At 42.5% G+C, this 24,319-nt stretch overlaps 2 protein-coding genes across 5 annotated transcripts in view; one reads left to right on the forward strand and one right to left on the reverse strand.

Annotated features, from left to right (window-relative positions):
- Window positions 1–8,999: 8,999 nt before the first annotated feature.
- Window positions 9,000–14,182, reverse strand: bcas2 (BCAS2 pre-mRNA processing factor). Its single transcript, XM_056423114.1, has 7 exons — window positions 14,012–14,182; window positions 12,899–12,991; window positions 12,731–12,801; window positions 10,220–10,381; window positions 10,077–10,127; window positions 9,897–9,977; window positions 9,000–9,794 (listed from the first exon to the last, which is right to left on the reverse strand). The coding sequence occupies exons 1-7, from the start codon at window positions 14,102–14,104 to the stop codon at window positions 9,668–9,670; spliced, it is 678 nt and encodes a 225-aa protein (XP_056279089.1). The 5' UTR covers window positions 14,105–14,182; the 3' UTR covers window positions 9,000–9,667.
- Window positions 14,183–14,915: 733 nt separating this feature from the next.
- Window positions 14,916–24,319, forward strand: part of trim33 (tripartite motif containing 33) — a 28,584-nt gene continuing 19,180 nt past the window's right edge. For 2 of the 4 annotated variants that reach the window (XM_056422852.1, XM_056422853.1), the window contains exons 1-7: window positions 14,916–15,578; window positions 19,909–20,027; window positions 20,799–20,952; window positions 21,256–21,388; window positions 22,948–23,064; window positions 23,207–23,321; window positions 24,149–24,295. In XM_056422852.1, the coding sequence (XP_056278827.1) occupies window positions 14,951–15,578; window positions 19,909–20,027; window positions 20,799–20,952; window positions 21,256–21,388; window positions 22,948–23,064; window positions 23,207–23,321; window positions 24,149–24,295 (1,413 nt within the window). In that variant the 5' untranslated portion in view covers window positions 14,916–14,950. The remainder of the gene's footprint in view (window positions 15,579–19,908; window positions 20,028–20,798; window positions 20,953–21,255; window positions 21,389–22,947; window positions 23,065–23,206; window positions 23,322–24,148; window positions 24,296–24,319) is intronic. The other 2 variants (XM_056422854.1, XM_056422855.1) reach the window with 1 other exon arrangement.

Here is a 24,319-nt window from a genome sequence, read left to right on the forward strand (position 1 = left end):
ACCATGAACCTGAAACTAGATCATGGGAAACGGTAATTAAAGTAACAAAATCTGAAACGTCTGAATGTAAAAAAAAGAAGAGAAGTGTCTCTCAATACTTACCAACTTCTCCAGTCTGTCTGTATAGCCCTCAGCCCCAAGCCAATCTGTTAATACAGAATATGGTAATCTCAAATAATAGCGGCCTTGAATAAAGTGGATTTTCATTGTAGTCTTTCTCAGACGTCACTGAAACAGAAGACGGATGGATTAATCCACATTCACCAGACTTATCTTTTAACCTGACGAGTCTCATTCTGTATAATTTAAAACGGTAACCTATGTAGTGTTAAACAGACCATAATAGAACGAAAGGTGAAAAGAAATAGTTCATATATCATATTTATAATCTGTTGATGTATTGAAACTGAGCCGTTCAGTGCATTGGGCTGAAAGCTCAACGCTGCAGCGCCCCCGTGTGGCCACGTGGGGGGACGCACATGTACGAGGTGGACTGAACGCTCTCCTATGTTATCAAGTGGTTCATTGCAATGGCCTCTTCAGGTGGAGCTGACCATCCGGCTTCATTGTAATACATGACACATTGTGATGCGTTGATCATCATAAAAAAGGGGGCTTTTGAGGAAATTATCACAAGAACTCAAATAAATGCCCTGACAGATATCCAAACACATGTGGGGGGAATTGATGACAGAGAGAGAGAGAGAGTAAGTTTTATTCTTAAATACTTAATAATCAAGAAAAAATGTGTCTACGTCCCTGGGAAATAAATCTTGAGCCGGAGATTTGCCAGTGGTAGAATTACAATATCCTATTTCTGTGTGTGTGTGTGTGTGTGTGTGTGTGTGTGTGTGTGTGTGTGTGTGTGTGTGTGTTTTGTACGTCTGGCTTGGCGAAATGAGGTGACATCTTTGTATATTGTTTATGTATTTAATGTCCTGTACTCTAGGTGTATACAGTGGGAGGGGTGGGGGGAGTGGGTTTGTTATCTGATATTTCAACAAAAAGATGATAAACAATGGAAGTATCAGTTCATGTTTACTGCATGTGTTATGTACCTGCCAATATTTCCAAATAAAAGAATACATTATTTGTTTTGTTTTCTTTTTACATATACTGTTGCAGTGTGTCTCATCCTGTACTGTTATTGTTGTATGTGTGTTATGGTCTGTCAAGAGACTACAGATGCTAAATAGCTGAAACTACAAGCTGGTGCAGTGCATCAAATGGTGACATTTATGTTTTAACTGTAAATAATCCCTCTTAAATAATAAGATAATAATATATAATATATTTCATTTAGCATCCATTTTGGTTTTACAGCTCATACAGCTGTACTGAATAGCAACAGATCACTGAGAAATAATAATAATATAATATAATATAATCAGTTTGGATAAAAGCGTCTGCTAAATGACATGTAATGTAATGTAATAATAATAATACTACTACTACTAATAATAATAATAAAAACAATAATAATAATGATATTAACTCGTATGAATCAAATATATATTTAAAAAACATGGGGGACATAATTAATATGTCTTTCTGTATTGTTCAATCGCACGCACGCACGCACGTCAATGCCATGGAAACCGGACCGAGGGTATTTAAGGCCGCGGACGTTCTGATTCTCCCCTTTGCACCTTGGACTTTGACGCGAGCGGACCTCACCTGTGAACCCTCCTGTGAACCCAAACCTGTGAAGGAAACTCTGAGACTTTTGCACTGCTTGAGTCTTTTTGTAGGAAACCGGACTACGAGAGACCTGAGACCCCGAGGAAGGCCCTCCGACGACCGAGAGCCGAGGACGAGCCCCTGCTGAAGCGACCGGGCTGTGACTTGGACTATAACTTCAGGTAAGACCATTTCTTCATTTAATTTAGCATTTTTATGATGAATGTATCCCCTTAAATCCATAGAAGTGTTCTCAGTTTAGAAATCAGTGAAACGTTTTGAGTTTAAAGGTTTATAATGTTGACAGGAAAACATATTTTGTGAAAAGTGACCCTCAGTCGATGATTCGTCGTGTAAAATGAGATTTGAGTTGCAGAATGTCTTGAAAATGTCGGGAGATGTGCGGAATGTGTTAACAATTAGTGCAAAGCCTCGAAACCTCTTTTATTTGTGTTTTAAGGCATCAAAACGTCTTAGTGTAACTTTGAAATTACAGAAAAAAGATGGCGCCTGAAGCATTTTTATAGAATTCTCAAATATACTCTGTAAAATGCATAAACTCGGCACCATGGTAACCATATGAAACGCTGCGGTCACCTGACCTGACCTGCGCGTGACCCTGAGCTGCTCTGTCGTGACCGTTGAAACGGGCCTTATTGTACACACATCTGCTCCTTTTACTTTATCATATTAAAGTGATTTATTTAATATTAAAATGCACTGTGCTCGTTGTCGCGGTGCTTTGTTTGCTGATGGGAGTGCACGAGCGCGCGCTGCCTCCAGCATCTCCTCCACGCGCTCTGAGATGCACCTCGTGAAGTGGAGAACAATGAGTTATGAACGAGAGAGGTTACAGTGTCGCCATGTTTCACTGTGCGTCCTCTAGTCTTATTTATTATTATGTTATATGTTGTTTCGCCTGCGTATTATGACAGCAATCGGCGTTGTTTGCCCTTTGACCTCAACCCGAGCTTGAACCCTCTTGTTGACCGGAGCTGTGAAGCTAACTCCTTGAGCTGTTGACCGCTAGCTGAAACCTATCCTTGAATCTCGTTCTAGTTCCTGACTTCCTCTTCCGCGGAAGAAGCCGGAGAATGGAGGACTACTTCCCGTTTGGCGAGCCCGGAGGTAAGTTTTATATTTATATTTAGCATTTTTGTGATTGTTTCTTACCTTAAAACCATTTAAAACGTTCTCAGTTGTGAAATCAGTGAAACCTTTTGAGTTTATAGTTGTACAGTTCACAATGTCAAGGGGCCTGTTTGAAACATACATATTTGGTGGAGGTTTCTCCATGTAAAATGATTATTTGAGGACCGGAATGTCTTAAAAGTCGCTGGATATCTGTGGTATGTGTTAACTATTAGTGTAGCGGATTGAAAACACTGTTATTTTATTTTATTGCTCCTTTTACTTAATACTATCCCATAAACGATTTATTTAACAATTAACCCTCCTGTCGCACAATTAAAGGTTTAGAAAGGGCAAAGTGAGGAGATATGAAACATTGTCTAGTCTGGAAGGTGTGGCTCACGAGTCTAAACAGTTGTACATTGACCTGCTAACGGATTGATTAGCAGCTGGAATCTGAAACTATTATTGCTCAATGTAATCCAGAAATATTTCATGGCATGACGAATCCTGTTTGAATGTTTCCCTGCAGCCGGTGGCGACAACGTTGGAGCTCCACCTCCCCCCCCGCCCCGCCTGCCCCCCCTCCCCCCGGGGGCAGCCTTCGGAATGGACTTCGGCGGTAAGAAATCAGAGCAATGCACAATTCAAGGTTTATATAGGGGGAAAGTGAGAAGATATGAAACATTGTCGAGTCTGGAAGGTGTGGCTCACGAGTCTAAACAGTTGTACATTGACCTGCTAACTGATTGATTAGCAGCTGGAATCTGAATCTATTATTGCTCAATGTAATCCAGAAATATTTCATGGCATGACGAATCCTTAAATGTTTCCCTCCAGCCGGTGGAGACTACCTTGGAGCTCCCGGCCGCCCTGCGACCATCAGGTTTGTCCTGGAACGTAACCTTGCGGACATTCACTTTGACATGGCGTATGTGGCTTTATTGCTTGTCTTGGAGCGTGTCCCCCCAGATGAGGGCCAGCTGCGACTCATCCGACTCCGACTCATCCGACTCCGACTCCGGCGACGCATGGCCCGCGTCCAACTCCGACGGGGCCGACCCGGACAGGCCCCCAGGTAAGTTATCAGGTTAGTAATACAAATGTCCCTTTACACTTACACTACACTGTTTAAAGTACTGTTATTGGTTTGTATGTGCACTTTATTTTATATTCAACTGTAAATGTAATATGTTACAATTCTTGCACTTTGTTGATTGTTGATTGTTGAATTTTATTGTCTAATGTTGCACCACCACACATTCTTTGTATGTGAAAACATACTTTGCAATAGATAGATGGATAGATAGATAGAGAGATAGATGGATAGATAGATAGAGAGATAGAGCTATAGATAGATAGGCAGACAGACCGAGAGACAATAGATAGATAGATAGATCTGGCCTTGGGTATTCCTGTCCTCTCACCCTCTCTTTAGCTGTGGAACATCCTGAAGAAGCTCCGGCCCCAGCCCCCCAGAAACCAGAAGTCTCCCAGGAGGAGCAGGAAGAGGAGGAGCCCGACTGCCCGGCAGGACCGATAAAGTGCCAGACAGCCTTCCCTCGCGCCTGGCGGGGGAATCCACTTCGACGACGAAGAAGATGACGAGGGAGGACCACATGAGAAGGATGAAGGACTACAGGACCAGATGAAGAGCGGCGGTTGCCTTTCTTTTAGTGGGCGTGAGTAAGTAATCCCTCACTCAGACTACAGAAGTATCAGTAATACGATCCCATCATTGGAGGCCAGATTCAACACAACAATGTAAAGGTTGTGTAGTTCAGTTCAAACGTATTCATCTCTGGTGTTTGTGTCTCACAGGGCAGGACTCCTCTGTCTCTCTCCCAGCTGAGGGAGGACGTCAACCAACCCGTCACCCTCAGCAGACCACTGAACAAGGACAATCAGGACCCCGCCCCGCCCACCCAGGAAGAAGAAGACGGACGCCTCAGCCTGAACAACAAGACATAATTATTCTCAAAACGTTGAAGTATTTCATTTGTCACATGGAATCCTGTCTGTTCATGTAAACTGTGTACAGTATTTAGATTGTTGTCCTGATTTTAATGAATATATGTCCAACAAAATCTAAATGTGTCTTTTTATTTAAAACTCCTGGGTCAGCAAACACTGTTATGATGTTCATATTGGGTTATAAATCAACTTTAATGGTTGAGACTTATGCACTACAATGTTATAGTTTATATATTTACTTATTGTGTTGATTCTTAATAATTAATGTCAGTAATATATTGTTAGTTTACGCCAGTGCTCATTTTTCATCTTCATAATGGGTAAACGATTAAACCCAAAATTATATTTTTGTTTTGTGTTTTGCCAAAAATAGCTTAAATGACCACAACGATATTTTATTGAATATAAAACATCCTAAATGGCAAAGCGTCAACATGTCATGTCAGTTGGCAACAATCAGTATCAAATACCAACACATACAGTATCTTCACTCTAAATAATCCAACGAAAGCAATGCCTCATTTATATTTACAAGATTTTGATTGACAAAAATAGAAAATAGGAAAGTAAGTAACAGACCCCGGCGGTATATGAAACGATGCTTTTATACCAAACTCCTAACTGGATGGAGAACATTGAAACAAAACCAAAGAACAGACAACATGGAGGAGCAGCAGCATGACGTCCTCTGGAGGCTGAGGACAGGAGACATGAGCATCTCGTCCAGCAGCTCCTGGAGAGTCCGTCTGGAAGCTCCTCGCCTCCCAGCAGCCGGACACAGGGCTCAGCCTTCTGGACTCGTTGAACGTGGCATGTCGCTTCCAACCTGTAGAGTGAATCAAACGGAGACTTTAATCGTCCCGTTGATACACATACACACATATATATATATATATACACTACCGTTCAAAAGTTTGGGATCACTTAGAAATGACTTTATTTTTCAAAGAAAAGCAGTTTTTTCAATAAAGATAACATTAAATGAATCAGAAATACACTCTCTACATTGTTAATGTGGTAAATGACTATTCTAGGTGGAAACGTCTGGTTTCTAATGAAATGTCTCCATAGGTGTATAGAGGCCCATTTCCATCAACTATCACTCCAGTGTTCTAATGGTACATTGTGTTTGCTAATCGCCTTAGAAGACTAATGTCTGATTAGAAAACCCGTGCAATTATGTTAGCAGAGCTGAAAACAGTTATGCTGGTGATATAAGCTATACAACTGGCCTTCCTTTGAGCTTGAAGTTTGTAGAACAAAATTAATACTTCAAATATTAATCATTATTTCTAACCTTGTCAATGTCTTGACTATATTTTATATTCATTTGATAAATAAAAGTGTGATTTTTCATGGAAGACACAAAATTGTCTGGGTGATCCCAAACTTTTGAACGGTAGTGTATATATATATATATACATATATACACATATATACATATAGATATACATACACATATATATATATATATACACATATACAGTGGGGGGGGAAAGTATTTAGTCAGCCACCAATTGTGCAAGTTCTCCCACTTAAAAAGATGAGGCCTGTAATTTTTATCATAGGTAAACCTCAACTATGAGAGACAAAATGAGGGGAAGAAATCCACAAAATCACAGAGCCGTGATGTTTTGGGGCTGTCGCTGGGCAACACGGACTTTCAACTCCCTCCACAGATTGTCTATGGGGTTGAGATCTGGAGACTGGCTAGGCCACTCCAGGACCTTGAGATGCTTCTTCCGAAGCCACTCCTTCGCTGCCCGGGCGGTGCGTTTGGGATCATTATCATGCTGAAAGACTGTAGCAGGCCTGAGGCCGCCACCCGTGGGTTTCCCCCACCAGCACCAAGGATCCGCCAGACAGCAAGAGGTTTTGTCGGAAGACATCTTTTATTTGGCAAAATACCGCACACCGAGCAGACCGCCAAACATACGCGTCTGCTCCCTTTCCCTCTCCCTCCAGCTCTGCTGCCCTTTTATACAAGCGGCTGCTGACTGATTGTCAACCAGCCAGCAGCCAAGGCCAGATTGGGGACAGCTGCCACATATCCCCACCACCCGATTTAGGCCAGGGCTCCATCCGGCCTAACCTACTCCCCCTCCCCCCCCATGAGAGCTTGGGCGGAGGAGGGGCTCTGGGGGACCGGGCTCGGGATGTGGGGGCTCTGGGGGACCGGGCTCGGGACGTGGGGGCTCTGGGATCCGGGACGGGGAGCTGAAGCCCGCCGGGCCAGGGAACGGGGAGCCGGGACTCGGCAGCTCCGACGCGTGCTGGGTCTCGGGGTTCGGCCGCAGAGCCGGCGGGTCCAGGAAGGCCTTGAGGAACCGGCGGTTCTCCTCCGCCTGTGCCCGCCCCATCTCCTCAATTCTGGCCAGCATTTGGCCCAAGCTGTCCATCAGCTCCACCTCCGGATCTGGCCGCATCCTTTCCAGGCGCTGGGTTCCAGGGGGCCCCATGTTGGGCTCCAGTGTAGCAGGCCTGAGGCCGCCACCCGTGGGTTTCCCCCACCAGCACCAAGGATCCACCAGACAGCAAGAGATTTTGTCGGAAGACATCTTTTATTTGGCAAAATACCGCACACCGAGCAGACCGCCAAACATACGCGTCTGCTCCCTTTCCCTCTCCCTCCAGCTCTGCTGCCCTTTTATACAAGCGGCTGCTGACTGATTGCCAATCAGTCAGAGCAGCTGACTGATTGTCAACCAGCCAGCAGCCGAGGCCAGATTGGGGACAGCTGCCACAAAGACCCAGCCACGTTTCATCTTCAAGGCCCTTGCTGATGGAAGGAGGGTTTCACTCAAAATCTCACGATACATGGCCCCATTCATTCTTTCCTTTACACGGATCAGTCGTCCTGGTCCCCCTTGCAGAAAAACAGCCCCAAAGCCTGATGTTTCCACCCCCATGCTTCACTGTAGGTATGGTGTTCTTTGGATGCAGCTCGGCATTCTTTCTCCTCCAAACACAGTTGAGTTTTTACCAAAAAGTTATATTTTGGTTTCATCTGACCATAAGACACTCTCCCAATCCTCTTCTGGATCATCCAAATGCTCTCGAGCAAACTTCCGACGGGCCTGGACACGTACTGGCTCAAGCAGGGGGACCCTCTGGCCCTGCAGGGTTGGAGTCCCTGGCGGCGTAGTGTGTAACTGATGGTAGCCGTGGTTACGTTGGTCCCAGCTCTCTGCAGGTCATTCACTAGGTCCCCCCGTGTGGTTCTGGGATTTGTGTTCACCGTTCTTGTGATCATTTTGACCCCACGGGGTGAGATCTTGCGTGGAGCACCAGATCGAGGGAGACTCTCAGTGGTCTTGTACGTCTTCCATTTTCTAATAATTGATCCCAGTTGATTTCTTCACACCAAGCTGCTTACCTGTTGCAGATTCAGTCTTCCCAGCCTGGTGCAGGTCTACAGTTTGTTTCTGGTGTCCTTTGACAGCTCTTTGGTCTTGGCCATTGTGGAGTTTGGAGTGTGACTGTTTGAGGTTGTGGACAGGTGTCTTTTATACTGATATCGAGTTCAAACACGTGCCATTAATACAGGTAACGAGTGGAGGACAGAGGAGCCTCTTAAAGAAGAAGTTACAGGTCTGTGAGAGCCATAAATCTTGCTTGTTTGTAGTTGTAGGTGACCAAATACTTATTTTACCGAGGAATTTACAAAACAATTTCTTTAAAAATCCTACAATGTGATTTTCTGGATTTCCCCCCCTCATTTTGTCTCTCATAGTTGAGGTTTACCTACGATGAAAATTACAGGCCTCTCTCATCTTTTTAAGTGGGAGAACTTGCACAAATGGTGGCTGACTAAATACTTTTTTTCCCCACTGTATATACATATACACACACATATACACATACACATACACACATGTATATACACACACATATACAGTGCATCCGGAAAGTATTCACGCTTCATTTTTTCCACATTTTGTTATGTTACACCAGTATGTACATGTTATGTTTTTGTTCTTTATTAACAGATTTGCAAAAAACAGGTTTCACTTTGTCATTATGGGTTGTGTGTAGAATGTTGAGGAAAATAATGAATTTAATCCATTTTGGAATAAGGCTGTAACATAACAAAATGTGGAAAAAAATGAAGCGCTGTGAATACTTTCCGGATGCACTGTATATATACACACACACATATATATATATATGTATATATTTTCTGACAAGAAAAAAATCCAATCCACATTAGAAAATACAAGAAATGTTAATTTTATTAATACATAATAAAAAAATGACAGCAAGTCAAGGCGGGGCTCACTGAGATAATTGTTGTCTTCCGACAGACTTGACAACCTATGTACACGCGACTCTAGATCGGAAACCTACATGCTGGTGTCGAGTTACGCTTTAAAGCCAGATTATGACAATTTTCCTGAATAATGTCACCCGTGACATTAAATGCTCGTATGACTGGAGCACGACAAGAAAGTTCATCTTGAAGCCAATAAACCAACTTGGTAACGTTGACATGAAATCCATTTCTATTTCGCGAGCAATCGTCACCAAGGCCTACTGGGTAAGTAAAATATGTAATCTATTGGATATGAATGAAACTCCATTTTCAAGATGCCGCATCGTGTTGAAAAAAAACATACAAAGTCTGGCTTCAAACACCTTTTACCTTTAAAAAAAGAAAGAAAAAAAAGGGACAGTACAAAAGCTGCATTGTGCCACATTTCATGGGTAAAATGTGTCGTCGCTGAGGTTTCTGGACTACTCCTTCTGAACGTCAACGGTATTGGATGATGTCCTCCACACGGTCGCTTCCTAGTGCAGTTAGGTTAAGGAGACAAGATGACATCTCTCCGATTGAGGGATCACCAGTTTGAAGATCAGCGCTACGAGGGCGACGTCTGCTGCTCTAGAAGTCCTGGCGTATGTTCTCCTTGTTCTCGTCCCCCTGCTGTTGCCTGAGCTGAGTCACTTCGTTCTCCAGCTGGATGATGGCCCGCTCGATCTCAAAGTTCTTACTGACCAGAGACACCCAGCTGTGGAGGGGACACACACGGATGTTTACAACTCAGGGGGGGGGGATCGTGCCAAACACATTCCTGTGCACGGCGATTGTAAACTCCTCAATAACAACATACTTTGACTCCAGCTCTCGCAGTTTGGCTCCTCCGGCTAACTGGTCGTTCTTTCGCTGCCAGTTTAAATCCTGAATTTGCTTCCTGTGAGGCCACAAAAAAGTTACATAATTTAACGTGGGTTCAAATTTGTTCCCAGACACTTTGATTTGCCGCGGGGGGTGTTCCAGTGATCCGCCTCACCTGAACTTCTGGAGTTCCTTTTGAGCCATCTCAATCAAGAAGGCCAAGTTACTGAAGGAGAAAGACGAGGCAACGCATGAGCAGCATTCAATCATGATAATGCACAGGGTTCAGGTGTGCGAGAAACGGCCGCCACCACGTACTCGTTGTAGACTTTCCACGCGTTGGTCCCGTACTGCGACATCAGCTCCAGGTTCTCGATGCGGATGGCCTGGTGCTCGAGCTGGGCCATCGAGTTGTTCACGCACTCCTGCCACGCCGTGATGTCGTTCTTCTGTCCCGACGAGGGGGCTGGCAGCTCATATCTGCACAGGAGAAATAATAAATGCATTAAAAAAAAAAACACCCGGGCTTTCATTTTAAAAACGGTTAAGTGAAGTTAACTGCAGCAACACTGTTGGCGTTATCCGTTACACTTTGGCTTTTTAGAAACGAGCGCCGACGTATCTTATTTGCGTTATCTGTTTCTAATTGGTTAATCTTCTTGTTGCATGTCTTGTTAGTACTTGACAATGTCTAAGACATACCTGCAAACTCATGAGGGGTGAAAAAGGTGACAACGGGGGGGGGGGGGGGGGTGCAGGTGACTTTTTTTTTTTTTTGTCACCACACCACATCCACGTTGTTTGAAGCCTCACAGCTTTTAGAACCACAACTACAGTCATTTTATTGTTCTGACCACAAATCTAAATAATGATAATAAACAGTTTAAGAACAAAAGGTTCTCCGCTCTTACTCAGCCCTATAATGATAGTAATAACAAATATACATTGTCATTATATATAATATGGTTAAAGTCATTCATGAACCAACTTCCTTTTGTTTTGCCTGAACAGTCCTCATGGACTTTTCCCTGAATCTGTTCTGTCTATACCTGTTTGTCACGATACTCATATTATAACTTCTATACATATTACATACCTGCCATAAATATCATGATACCCGATACCAGAATTCAATACACCATACAAACAATATGGTACCATAATTACGAGACTGGTATATTTATCTATAATAGTAATAAATAAAACATCTGTATGGTTCTTTTTACCAACTTTTTCAACACTTAACAAATGACAGTAATATGAGTATTAATACAGCCAGATATGAATGAAACTACATGGTTCCATCATAGCATTGATGATCACTATGAGGCCGTTAGTCTCTGACCAGATGATCCACAGTTCATCAGGATGAGCAGCTGGAGAGTTACACAACTTTACAGACTGAAACATTTCACTTCTGGCATCTTTTTATTTTTTAAGCCGAAGTCTCTAAAGCTGCGCCACTTCTCTCGCTGTGAGCTGCGCAGCGCAGTGTGCGCAGACAGCTCGACACGGAGCAGCGCATGCGCTCTGATCGCTCTCTTAATGAAGTATCGATACTAAAAATATGCTAAATCACATCGTGTTTAACGTACGGGTACTTTGTTAGCATCGCTACACCGTGCAGCGTGACAGGAGTAGATGTAGCGGGCTAACATTCAAGCTAACCTGAACCCCCAAACGCTGTGGACATCTGAACGCTGATTGGCCGAGACGCGACACGTCCATCAAAGATGTTTTATTGCGAAGAGCAACACTTCACACTTTTCTCTGCGTCTCACTGCAATCTCAACGGCAGCGGGCCAGGTGACCCCCCCCCCCCCCCAAAAAACACAGAAACTCTTCGGATCTCCACGATTCACGTGGATGACCTATTTTGAGTTCAAAACGGTGAATTTCACCGAAAGGTGACAAGTTTGCAGGTATGCTAAGAGTATTCACCATTCTCACTATTAATTGTTTGTGCACCCATTAGTAAATATTGTAGAAACATTGTATGTGTAATCTTATGCTTTTAGGTTTGTTTTGTGACGTCTGCCTTTCTGGACTACGGATCAAAAATAGCCTCTTGGCTAATAACTCTGGCACATTTACAGAAATGTTTATATTGATGTAGACTACCCCTTATCAAATTAACCACGTTTAAAAAATAATTTTAAAAACATGAAACTCTGCCTTATTTATTAACATTCACTATTCTTATTGCAGCAAGGCGCGTGTTCAAATAGTTCACATTTTAATTCCCTCCACACAAAAATACAATTAGCGTACAGGAGCTGAACAAATTAATGAAATTATCCATTCTTCAATATTTAGAAAATTATTTGTTTGTTAATAATTAGTAAGTACAACATTTTTAAAGGTTTGCAATGATATTAAACTGAATAGCTTTGGGTCTTCGGACAATTAGTAAAAAAATTATGTGTTTCCCTTTGCTGACATTTTGTACCAAAATATAACTCGAGTAAATTATTGTCGGATGAATCGCTAATTAAAATAACAAGTTGCCGCTTTCATTCCGTTTAGTAGTGTGATGCGAGAGGCTTGTGGCGCGTCATTTTGTAAATCTGTGGCACATTTCCACTAAACTGAATTAGCTAACTAGCCCGTTACAGGGTTAGATTTCCTTTTTAAAAAGCAGGTTGACTTCCATCTCTGTAAACATTGCAGTACCTCACTTGGTAATTGATTTTAAATCGACGTGTATAACTTTAACTGAGGCAAATAAGCAGACGGCATAACTTTATCAGTCAGTTGGACGCAGCAGTATCTATTAAATGAATGTGTGCGTGTGTGTGTGTGTGTGTGTGTGTGTGTGTGTGTGTGTACCTCTTCATGCTCAGTAGATCCATGGGCTGCCGAGCAGACAGACGCTCAAATTCATTCCTCATGATTTCGGTCTAATGGGCAAGAAAAACACATGTCGTTACATCTGTCCCACTGTTTAAGATGTGAAAAGGGGTGTTTTAGAAGTCTGGGGTGGGGGGCGTTCATCACCTCAAAAGTAGCGAAGTCAGGTGTTTGCAAGTAGCTCAGGTAGTTCTTGGTAGGTCGGTATCTTCTGGTCTCCTCCTCCACCAACGCTGCAGCCTAGAGAACAAAAGATTATCCGGGCTTTTAAAAGCATCCAACAAGAAAGACACATCTTTCCAGTGTTTACAATGGCCTGACAATCAAGCGGTGCAGGTGTTTTCTTATATATTTTGGACTGGAAGTTGGACTCAAGCAGGGAGAAACGCATTTGAAACATTTGATCACAAACAAAATTCAACAGAGCTTCAGAGAGACTGGAACACAAAACCGAATTATGGGTACGATGATGTGTACATTTTAGGTGCACAGATGGATATTAATAATATGCTAATTAGCATTTTGTAAAAAGAGAAAATACCTTTTTACAGCAGACCTTACACGGTACATTACATTTGACAGACCCAAAAACAACTTCCAATAAGCACATTCGAACCATGCAGGGGTCAAAATACAGATGATATCATAGGGTGCACACACACACACACACACACACACACACACACACACACACACACACACACACACACACACACACACACACACACACACACACACACACACACACACACACACACACACACACACACACACACACACACACACACACACACACACGCACACGCACACGCACACACACACACACGCACACACACGTTGTTGTACTGTTGTGAAATGGACTGAAGTGTTGACAGAAGCCGATAACACATTAAGAGTGAAAAGTAAGAACAACAGTATATGAATACACCCCAGGCCCTCACATGACCTGCCTGCTAATAAACACCCTGAACAGCTCACGTATGGTGGGAAAGTTATGGGTCTATTTCATTGTCTAAGCAGGAGGGGTCTACAGTTCCTCCCCGCAGGAAGCAAAGCTACCGTTCAACTGAAACACGGACTTTAACGAGATATACTGTGAGTTAAATGTTTCACTTAACTCTCGCGAGTATGCTCAAATGTACACGAACTAAAAGGCTCAAACTTTACATTAAAATGGGTCTAAATATCGCAACGAGTGCCGTGTTAAGCATGGTTACGTTAGCAGCCACGCTGCGGTTAACTCGCTCCCCTTTCACTCACCGCTTCTCGGACACCTGCGGCATCGTAACCTTGGTCAAAATACGGCAACGCATCGACGAACACTTCGCCAGCTACTGACGCCGTCCCAGCCATTTTAATCAGTCTATATTGTTGAGTTTGTTTGCTGTATACCCCTCGAAGCAACAAAAAAGTACAATCTTCCCAGCTAACTAAAAGCCAGTGGTTCCGGTCGCAACCTTCAAAATAAAGGTCTCAACCAGCAGCTTGTTGTGACCCCTAGTGGCGTGGAGTGGTACTGCTGCTTAGAGAAGACAAGATGTAAGAAGTTGTATGTTTTTGTACTCTGGCAAAGGTTTTGGCCTGTTTTTTAAACATATTTACTGTAGATGTCAATTCTGAGGCTTTTTTCTCCAAAGCATAGAATATATATATATAACTTGTTTCTTTGTGTCTGTCAAATAAATTGGACATTTATATTACTAATGAAATACACTAAATAGTATAACAACATTATGCTGAGTGCATACCCTATTATTGTTATGTAACTTGAAAATAGTAACATCAGACAATTAAGGTGGCAGGAGTTCAAAGTAGTAATTCTCCCATAAACATTTGGAGGACAATTAGATGCAAAAAAAGTACAGGTTATGTTTTCCCCTAATTATGTTTTGTTGTTGTTGCTATATATATTATTGTCTGTGTTTGTGCTTGCTTCTTTCTATATTTTTCTTATGTGCACATTTATTTATTTAGTATTCACACACTCCCTGTTCGGATATTTTTTTATTACAGATATTCATACCCTGTGGCTCACATCATAAACAGTTGACACATACATAGTGATACACGTAAATCGTGTAGCGTAAACTTGCCACACGACAAGTAAATAAGCTCTCGGGTCGACGTCATGACGTAATCACACGTATCCATGGTACGAAAAGTTACGCAGGGCGTGCAGCGGTTCAAAGAGGAAGGAAGATGGCGGATAACAAAGGCGAGGAGGATATGGAACCGTCTGCTAATTCGGACTCGGTGCCCTCGGCGCCCTCGGCGAAAGATAACGAGCAACCGGAGACGACAGCCGAAAATGCGGTAATAGTCATAGAATCGAATATGGAGGTTGGTGAAGAAACAGAGTCCCGCGATACCGCCGAAGAGACACCGACACCCACCCTCGACGGCGGAGACGGCAGCGACAGCCCCGCCGTCGCTGCGGCCGTCGCTGCTTCGGATGCTGCTACCACTGCTGCAGTGGTGGAAATCGACGTTAGCGTTAGCAACGCCGTCAGCCCAACGGCTACTACCAATGCAGAAGAGCCGACGGCGGCTGAAACCATGGTCACCGTGGCCGCCGCCGAGGCTCCGGTTGGCGGACTGACCACCGATATGTCCCCCCCACCGACGGTTCCGGCGGCGACACCGGTATCGCCTCCCATCAATTTCTTGGATACGTGCGCAGTTTGTAAACAAAGTCTCCAGAGCCGAGACTGTGAACCCAAACTTCTGCCATGTCTGCACTCCTTTTGCCTCAAATGTATCCCGCAACCAGACAGGCAGATCAGCGTGCAGGTACCTGGACTGCACGGGCAGACTGACACACACATCGGTGAGTTGTATTTATTAATTACAGTCGCCGTTAAGATAAACCGCCGTCTGTCAAAAGTTGTGCCATCAACAGTTCATTTTGTTATATTCGGCGACAATTAGACACGGTCTATTGAACCTGACGCCTATGGGGGGTTGGTCTGAACTCAACACCTGACGTTACACACACTAACGCGGACCGGTCAGTTGATTGAATGTCAGTATATGTCAGTATATAGCAGTACAAGAGGAAGAGGAAGAAGAAGAAGAGGAAGACGAAGCTGTCTGTGGCTCGCTAGATGCACAGTGCACGTTCTGTCCCTTCATAGTGGTCATCGTCAACAACGAGGCAATTTTGTAATTTGACAGGTGTGTGCTGACAAGACAGTGTCTCTCTGTCTCTCTCTCTCTCTCTCGGAGGTAAACTCACGTTATGCATTTCTAACCTTCTCGGTTGTTGAGCACTTCTACTGTTGTAATGATTTACACGCGTGGTGGCTCGTCAGTTGATTAACAGTTGCACGACACTGACGCGATTTGGATGGCGATCAGACACCTCAACCTACTCGTTATAACAACTATGAGGAGCAGTGAGCTCATCTCCAGTGAAGACACCGGACTGGAGTTGACAATACTATTAATATATCTAGCCACTTAATGTAGAAAAGTAACTTCTGCTGGATTTCTAGAAACCAAATGTCCTGTTAACACAAACAGTATGTTGTATATATATGTGTGTGTATATATTTACATATGCATGTGTATATATACATGTGTGTGTGTGTGTGTGTTTATATATGTATATACATATGTGTGTGTGTGTATATATATGTAATGTATATACATATGTATATGTATATATGTATGTGTATATATATAAGCGGTATTGATAATGGATGGATATATATATATACATATGTGTATATATATATATGATATTCGTCCCACAGTGGGGAAATTTCAAAAATCAGATATCATATATACATATGTATGTGTATATATACATGTGTGTGTGTGTATATATATAATATATAATTGAATATACATATGTATGTATATGTTATCCAATTGTTGTCTCAAAATACGACTGTGGCATAAAATACTATTTATACTACATATTTGTCTTGAACTTAGGTCATAAGTCTTAGGATGTAGTCATAACCATAACTATGGCCCATTAAAGGCATAATTACAAGGTTTCAAAAATGAGTTGCCTTGAATTCAATGCAATCTAATTAACAGTGCCATTTAAGTACATGCACTTGTCTCGTCAATGTGTTTGCCACCTTTAGGGCTTTTAAAAGGTGCGCACGTGTCTGCCCTGTCGATACAGTTTTTTGATAGCGTGATTGTCAGATACTTCACAAAAAGCCCCAAGAGTCAGTCAACAACAGCTCAACTGGAGTATCAAAAGCGTTACACCGTGAGCAAGCTTAGCAAACTAAAGCAAATAAAAAATGGTTTGCATGGTTTTCACTTCCCCTCTGAGGAAAAAAGACCATATTTATTTTATTTCTTGTCTCTTTTTAATTTAAATCCATAAATGTCCTTACATAGCTTCTCTCTTCAAGGTAGACTTTCACCGTCATTAATTTACTTATTCACTCTTTTCTTTCTTTCTTTTTGTCGGACGATGTTTTGCAGGCGCCTGGTCTCATTTCATGTTTATATGGAACCGCTCCACAAAAATATTTATTATTGCAACAGTGATCCAGATGATGTAACTCCAACATCTATTAAAAACAGACCTGAGCACTGGCAGTCTACAAAAAAATAATTGTGTCCTATTTCAAGTTTAACGAATGGGGCTCTGTCTCATGGTGACATCTCAAATTACTCCTGTTAATCTCCAGGTTTTAGCTTTGTGTGTCGACTTTACTTCCCCACAGTACCTACCACCAAGCTATATATATTTTACACCCAGGGAGAGTTATAACATAATTTATTTCAATCGTTTGTTTTTACGGGGACAATGCACACCAATCAACAGTAAAACTGTAATGCTGCGTTCACACCAAACGCGTTGTGAATATTATCAACGCTTTTGGTGTGAACGCAGCACAAGTAAGCCAGGATTCGCCAGAGAGGCTTATTTTCATCCACTATCCCTGGCCTTTATTTTTTGAAGGCAGCCTGAAATGACAAAATGTCCAAAAACATAATGCAACTGCGATGCATCGATGGACAGACAGTGACGTATGGACAGACACAATTGGCATATGAGCAAAAGAAACGTGTAGAACACATATATAACACTGATGCACACAACGCACATCAACACTGATCAGACAAATGCAGATTTACACCAAACAGACGGGACAGAATCACATGCTTTAAAATACAGTTTTCATGATGGATTCAGTATCGTAGCCGGCATTGCATTTCTCGAGGAAACTGTTACACATATACATGCATATATATATATATATATATTACACATACATATATGCATGCATACATATACATATATGCATATATCCATGCATACATACATATATATATACATACATGCATATATGCATATATCCATACATACATACATACATACACAGGGGGTGTTTATATTTGCACTTAGTAGATGATGTGGTTATGATGACTGCACTAGGCCCTGCAATTTGAATTTGACGTGGGACATTGTTTTGGCCACCGTTGACTCTGACTGGGGGGTCACATGATACAGAACTGCACAGCATATTGGCCCAATCCTCCAAAAAGTTAGCGCATTAGATTTATAGCATTTGAGTGACATGGTTACAAACTGTCACCCCTCCCCGGTGACAACACTTCCCCAAGCTACGCATTGATAATATTAAACCCTGTGCTTGACAAAGGAAAGGTGGCATCACGGTGCTCGGTCAGAAAACAAAGGCTCCTCATGATGATGTGCACGTCAGGCCGTGCAGTTCTAAACGAGGAAATGCAAACGCAAGGTGAGAACGGCGCGTTCAGAAACGACGCCGCTGCTCGTGAACTAAACCTTCCACTCTACTTCTCTTTTGCGGTGACTTCTGTCCGACATGGTAGCAGCTCGTAATGGGACATGTTGTTTACCTTCCTCCTGATACAACCCTTTGTATATCCTGAAGTACCGGTCAGGTGTGCTTGAAGAATGCTTTATCTGATGCCAAAGATAAATGGGCTGATAGTTGTAGCAGTACATATTAGCTTAGTTGTAAAAAAAAAAAAAAAAAAAGGCTTAATGATGTGACTTAAGATTCAGATATTCTTTTTGGTGGGACCAACATTTGGGTCTGTTTCCATCTTGTGATTAAATGAAATTGAACACTGACTCCAAGCAGAGTTGAAATGTGAAAATATCTGTTACATCTACAAGATAAGAGATGTCCCCTAAGATAAAAAAAAAAAGTCTCTGTATTTTAAGCTATTCCACGTTGATCCCAGTGTAAGCTTTGGTCGCGGCTCACTGACAAATCTCTGGCCTTAACGCTTCGGCACTTGCAAACCGACTAGGTTAATCCACATTTGGTTAAGCAAAAGCCCAGTTTGGTCAAACCGACCGGTTAGTGGGGGTGAATCTGCTTCTATGGTCTCGTGACAGCTGTGTGATACGTGTGTGTGTGTGTGTGTGTGTAGTGAGGGCCTGTGTCGGTTCCTCAACACAACCCTATAGTCCATCTGCTTTCACAACCCATCACTCAGAGGCTCGTGCCGTTGGAGCTTACACAAACCGGCTGTGTGCTGCTCAAGCCAGTATAAACTGGTTCAAACTGGCTTCATCCGGTTTTTACCTCAGCTAGCTGGTGAAAGGGGGGTGGGGGGGTTTATGAGGTGGAGGGGGAGGGGTGACATATATTATGCTGACTCAATTTAAATTATTTATTTGTTTCTGTGAAGTTTTAATATTTTGCACATTATTAGACTTGTGAAAATATTTGGCACAGTTAATGCACTGAAGAAATGATTTGTTGTGGATGTATAATTACAGCAGTGCTTTAACTAATCCCATTAACAAAGCCAACTAGTGCAATTAAGTGGAACAGCCCTCGTTGTCTGTGTATGTGATCTAATATTCTAATAAGCATGCCGAAGATGACCAGATTGAATCTTCTGGAGACGGGCGCTTAATCAATTAGCGTCCAGGAATAGGCGTTGGGTGTCCCGCGGTGCCAAGAATGTGCTAATAACAGGAATTTAGCTCAAGGAAATGTGCAACGGGCTTCTTATTAAGCCTCATTTGTTGGAAGCGTGACTATTTTTAGCCAGCGTTTCAGGGGGCTCCACGAGGCGTCGGGTGATGGGAGTTCATTTGCGTCGGCCGTGTGGCCCCGGGCGTTTGACCTTTTTGACCTCGTTTGACATCGCGTCCCCCTCGCTCTCTGTCTCTTTTCTAGTAAATGTGATGCGCTGTTCGGTGTGCCACCAGGACTACAAACAGAGCGACATCATTGACAACTACTTTGTCAAAGATACCTCGGAGGCCATCAGCGCGTCGGCTGAGAAGTCTGCGCAGGTATGTGAACGCGGTCGGCCTCGCGGCCTTCAAGTGGTACTTGAGGGTTTCTGCATCGATGCGTGGCCACTTAGGAGTTTGGAGGGGTCTCTGCATAACATAAGGGATTCTGATGTTTTATTTTCTAATAAAGCAACAACAAAGCACCGTCTTCTGTCCACAGTTCAGCAAAGTGTACCTGGTTGTGCACCAATTAAATGTAGTCCAGCTTCCCCTGCAACCTTTTTAAATGTATTTTTCTTGGTAACTGCCAAGAGTATTTCAAAGATATAATATTCACAGGTTTGTCTGGTATTTTGCGAAAGTAATATGTAAAATACATGAATTAAGCTTTATTCCAAACATAGGAATGTGCCTTTTTTTCTTTTGTTTTGATTGCACTGGCTTTCCGTTATTGCCACTGATGCGTACGCACCATGCAGCTCTTGACCCATTACTCAGACAACATCTACACTTTACACTAATGCTCTAAAGTACCAACAGGTTTTACAGAACCTATGACCATTTGTTTAGTTTCTCCATCATTTAAAATGTGTGCAGCATGAAGACACAAATGTAAACGGGTAGTTTAGGCTTTAATATACCAGATTGAGTTCTCTATACCATTGTACATCAGACATTTTTCTTTAGTAAGAAACATTTCACTTTAACATTTGCTTGCTTCATTTAATTACTGCGTCTATATCGAGGCAACAACATTTCGGGATCTGAGCACGCATTCGGTCGGCACCAATTCTTCTTGACATGCTTTTTGGGTGTGAATTTACCCAGGTATGCACAAGCTGCGAGGACAAAGCAGGGACCATCGGCTTTTGCGTGGAGTGCGGAGAATGGCTGTGTAAGACCTGCGTGGAGGCCCACCAGAGGGTCAAAATAACCAAGGACCACAAGATCCACACGAAGGAGGATGCTGACGCCGCCTCCGGTAAGATGGCCGATCCTCCCCGCACAGGGCCGACCCGTGTTTTATTGAAGCTAAGACTGCAAAAGCCCAAATAAGACTAACCCCAGTTGAAGCGCAGTGAATGTGGTTCCGCTGGTAGGCTGTTGCCATGGTAACAGTGCTGCAGAGTCTGGTTGCTTGGACCGTAACTCTAGCTGGGGAAACCATACAACCTGAAGCTCTGACCAGAGCCTTCTGAGGCTTTCTGCGGTCTTGTTTGGCAAACCTAAAATGTCTTTTTGACGTTGTCTATTTTTGTCTGTCTTCTGTCTTTTATGTCTTTAGAGTCTGTTGCTACGCCAGGACAGAGGCCCGTTTTCTGTCCCATCCACAAGCAGGAGCCACTGAAGCTTTTCTGTGAGACTTGCGACACCTTGACCTGTAGGGACTGCCAGCTGCTGGAGCACAAGGAGCACAGGTAGCTCAACAGCTCCACACACCCCTCCGGGAATGCTAATCTTCCAAAAATGTGTTGTTACCAATAACCAGAGCTCGTTAGTGATCATTAAGAGTTATCCCGACAATTAATGAGGTTGCTGTTCATACTCGTGCTTGGCAGCGCAAGCGCAAGCCTCCGCAGATGGCGCACAAGCTCCAGGCATGGACGGAGGCATTTATACTCTACCCGCTGTTTGATGTCTTCCTCTCCAAGATGCCAGAGGCGTACAAACAAAATGAACTGTGAAGAATTAAAAAAGCCGGCGAGCCCAACCCTTTGACTTTAGGTGTAAGCCGCAAAAGGCAATAGAGTGACTTCCACAATGCAGAAGAGTAATTTTAATGATCTGTAAATTCATTATTATTTACTACTTTATTGCCTCATTTGTTTTCACTAGCATATATATATATATATACATATACACACTACCGTTAAAAAGTTTGGGGTCACCCAGACAATTTCATGTTTTCCATGAAAACTCACACTTTTATTTATCAACTGAATTGCAAAATAAATAGGAAATATAGTCAAGACATTGACAAGGTTAAAAAATAATGATTTTTATTTGAAATATTAATTTTGTTCTTCAAACTTGTCGCTCAAAGGAAGGCCAGTTTTATAGCTTCTCTCACCAGCATAACTGTTTTCAGCTGTGCTAACATAAAATGGTTTGCACGGGTTTTCTAACCCTCCAAGGCGATAACACAATGTACCATTCGAACACTGGAGATGAGCCTCTATACACCTATGTAGAGATTTCATTAAAAACCAGAGAATAGTCATTTACCACATTAACAATGTATAGAGTGTATTTATGATTAATTTAATGTTATCTTCATTGGAAAAATACAGAAATGTCCTTATTTTACAAAGAAAAGCACTAAATGACACCAAACTTTTGAGTGTGTGTGTGTGTATATATATATATTGTCAAGGCTCAGGAAACCCCTTGCAGTGTTTGAGTTAATTGTGATTTGTTTAATACCCTACTAGTATACTTTTTTCTGATATTCTAAATATTGAGATAGGATATATTTGAGTTTCTTTGTGCAATCATCAGCAATAATATTAAAAAGAATAAAAGGCTGCAAATATTCAGTTTGATTTGTAATGAAATGAGATGAATGACATTTTTTTTTCTATATACACACACACACTTCCAATCAAGATATATATTTTGTAAACCTTTAGCATTTGATTGGTCTTCTTGTGAATAATGCTTTTATAAACAAGATATTTTTGGCGAGTCACGAGATTGCACGAGTCAAGTCAAGTTATGATGAAGCTCACTCTGGCTTCACTGAGGATAAACTAAGTCAAACTAGTTATCTAATCGGAGGCTAATTCACATTTCCCAAGGTGAACGAAAGCGAGACAGAAAACGAATACTGCTCTTACCACCACAAAGGAAAGGGAAGAATTCCGTCCTCGGATTCTCTTAAATCCCTATTAGTAATTAGTAAAATCCCAGTCAATCCGTTCATTGTTAGTTGTTGGTGACTTAAAGAGTGTTACCCCCCCCCCCTCTCTATTCTCAGGTACCAGTTTCTAGAGGAGGCTTTCCAGAACCAGAAAGTTATCATTGAGACCAGCGTGGCCAAACTGCAGGAAAAGAAGAACTATGTCCATTACTCTGTCTCTCAGGTGCAAAGCAGGTGCGAGTTTCGTCATTACCGGTCTCTTCTCCAGATTGAGCGAGTGTTTACCGCTCGTGAATGTCCATGTCGGTGGGCTGACGCATGCAGCCAGTGTTTATTATTGGTGGCCAGGCTAAATGAAGTGTTGTTGTTTTTCCAGGTTAAAAGAGCTAAATGAGACTCACAAGAAGGTGGAGCACGAGATCAAAATCGCAGTATTTACTCTAATTAATGAGATCAACAAGAAGGGCAAGTCCCTGCTGCAGCAGTTGGAGGTAAGAGAATATTTAGTTTGGCTAAGATCTGCAAAATCCATTAGAAATGTATGAGTAAACTTATTGTTATGGATTTGAAACAATAGATTTTGTATGCATTCATACAGGCTAATTCTGTGGCTTGTAACTCCACTGGAACACACCATCTTTGGTGTAATTACACCACATATTGACCTCGTGGTTTGCAAAAAGCTTCACTTATCTGCCCATACAAATATGATGGGACATCCAACAACAGATTTCTTTATTTTTTTTTACCATTGTGTACTCGCACCATTCTTATTGATCATATATATTGAGTATCTTGAACTTTTGATGCATTTTTGTTGTTGTTACTGAATGTGTTACCACACATTAAGAATGACAATGTGGTCCTCCTCATGCTTAGCTGTTTATAAAAGCCTTGCCGTGACTCTTGGTTTCCACACATTGACTTTTTTTATGAGTTATTAGTTCAATCATCATCTGGTTTGTTATGCACTTTGGGACTACTTCCCCATTTGCTGTGTGCTTATTTACTAAAAATTGATTTTGCGGCATTCCATTATCGATGGCTATGATAACCCAAGCTCCCCGCGGGGATCATTCAATTTTCATCTCATCAAATCTAATCATCGAATCCATCGCTCTGCACATGCTAACATTTTGTAATAACATTAACTTGTCTTGTATGTTCGAGCTATTTTTTAGAAGTCCCGTAACCAGATCTCTCTCTCTCTCTCTCTCTCTCTCTCTCTCTCTCTCTCTCTCTCTCTCTCTCTCTCTCTCTCTCTCTCTCTCTCTCTCTCTCTCTCTCTCTCTCTCTCTCTCTCTCTCTTCTGTTCCAGACTGTGACCAAAGAGCGCAGCTTGAGGCTCATGTCTCAGCACAAGGACACCACCCAGCTGTCCCAGCAGATCCACCATGTGCTCGGCTTCTGCCAGTGGGCCATCACGACGGGCAGCAGCACGGCGCTGCTCTACAGCAAGAGGCTGGTACGTTTCCTCGTTTGAGCCGTG

This window comes from Pseudoliparis swirei, chromosome 9 (assembly GCF_029220125.1).
Source record: "Pseudoliparis swirei isolate HS2019 ecotype Mariana Trench chromosome 9, NWPU_hadal_v1, whole genome shotgun sequence".
NCBI classification, from domain to species: Eukaryota; Metazoa; Chordata; class Actinopteri; order Perciformes; family Liparidae; genus Pseudoliparis; species Pseudoliparis swirei.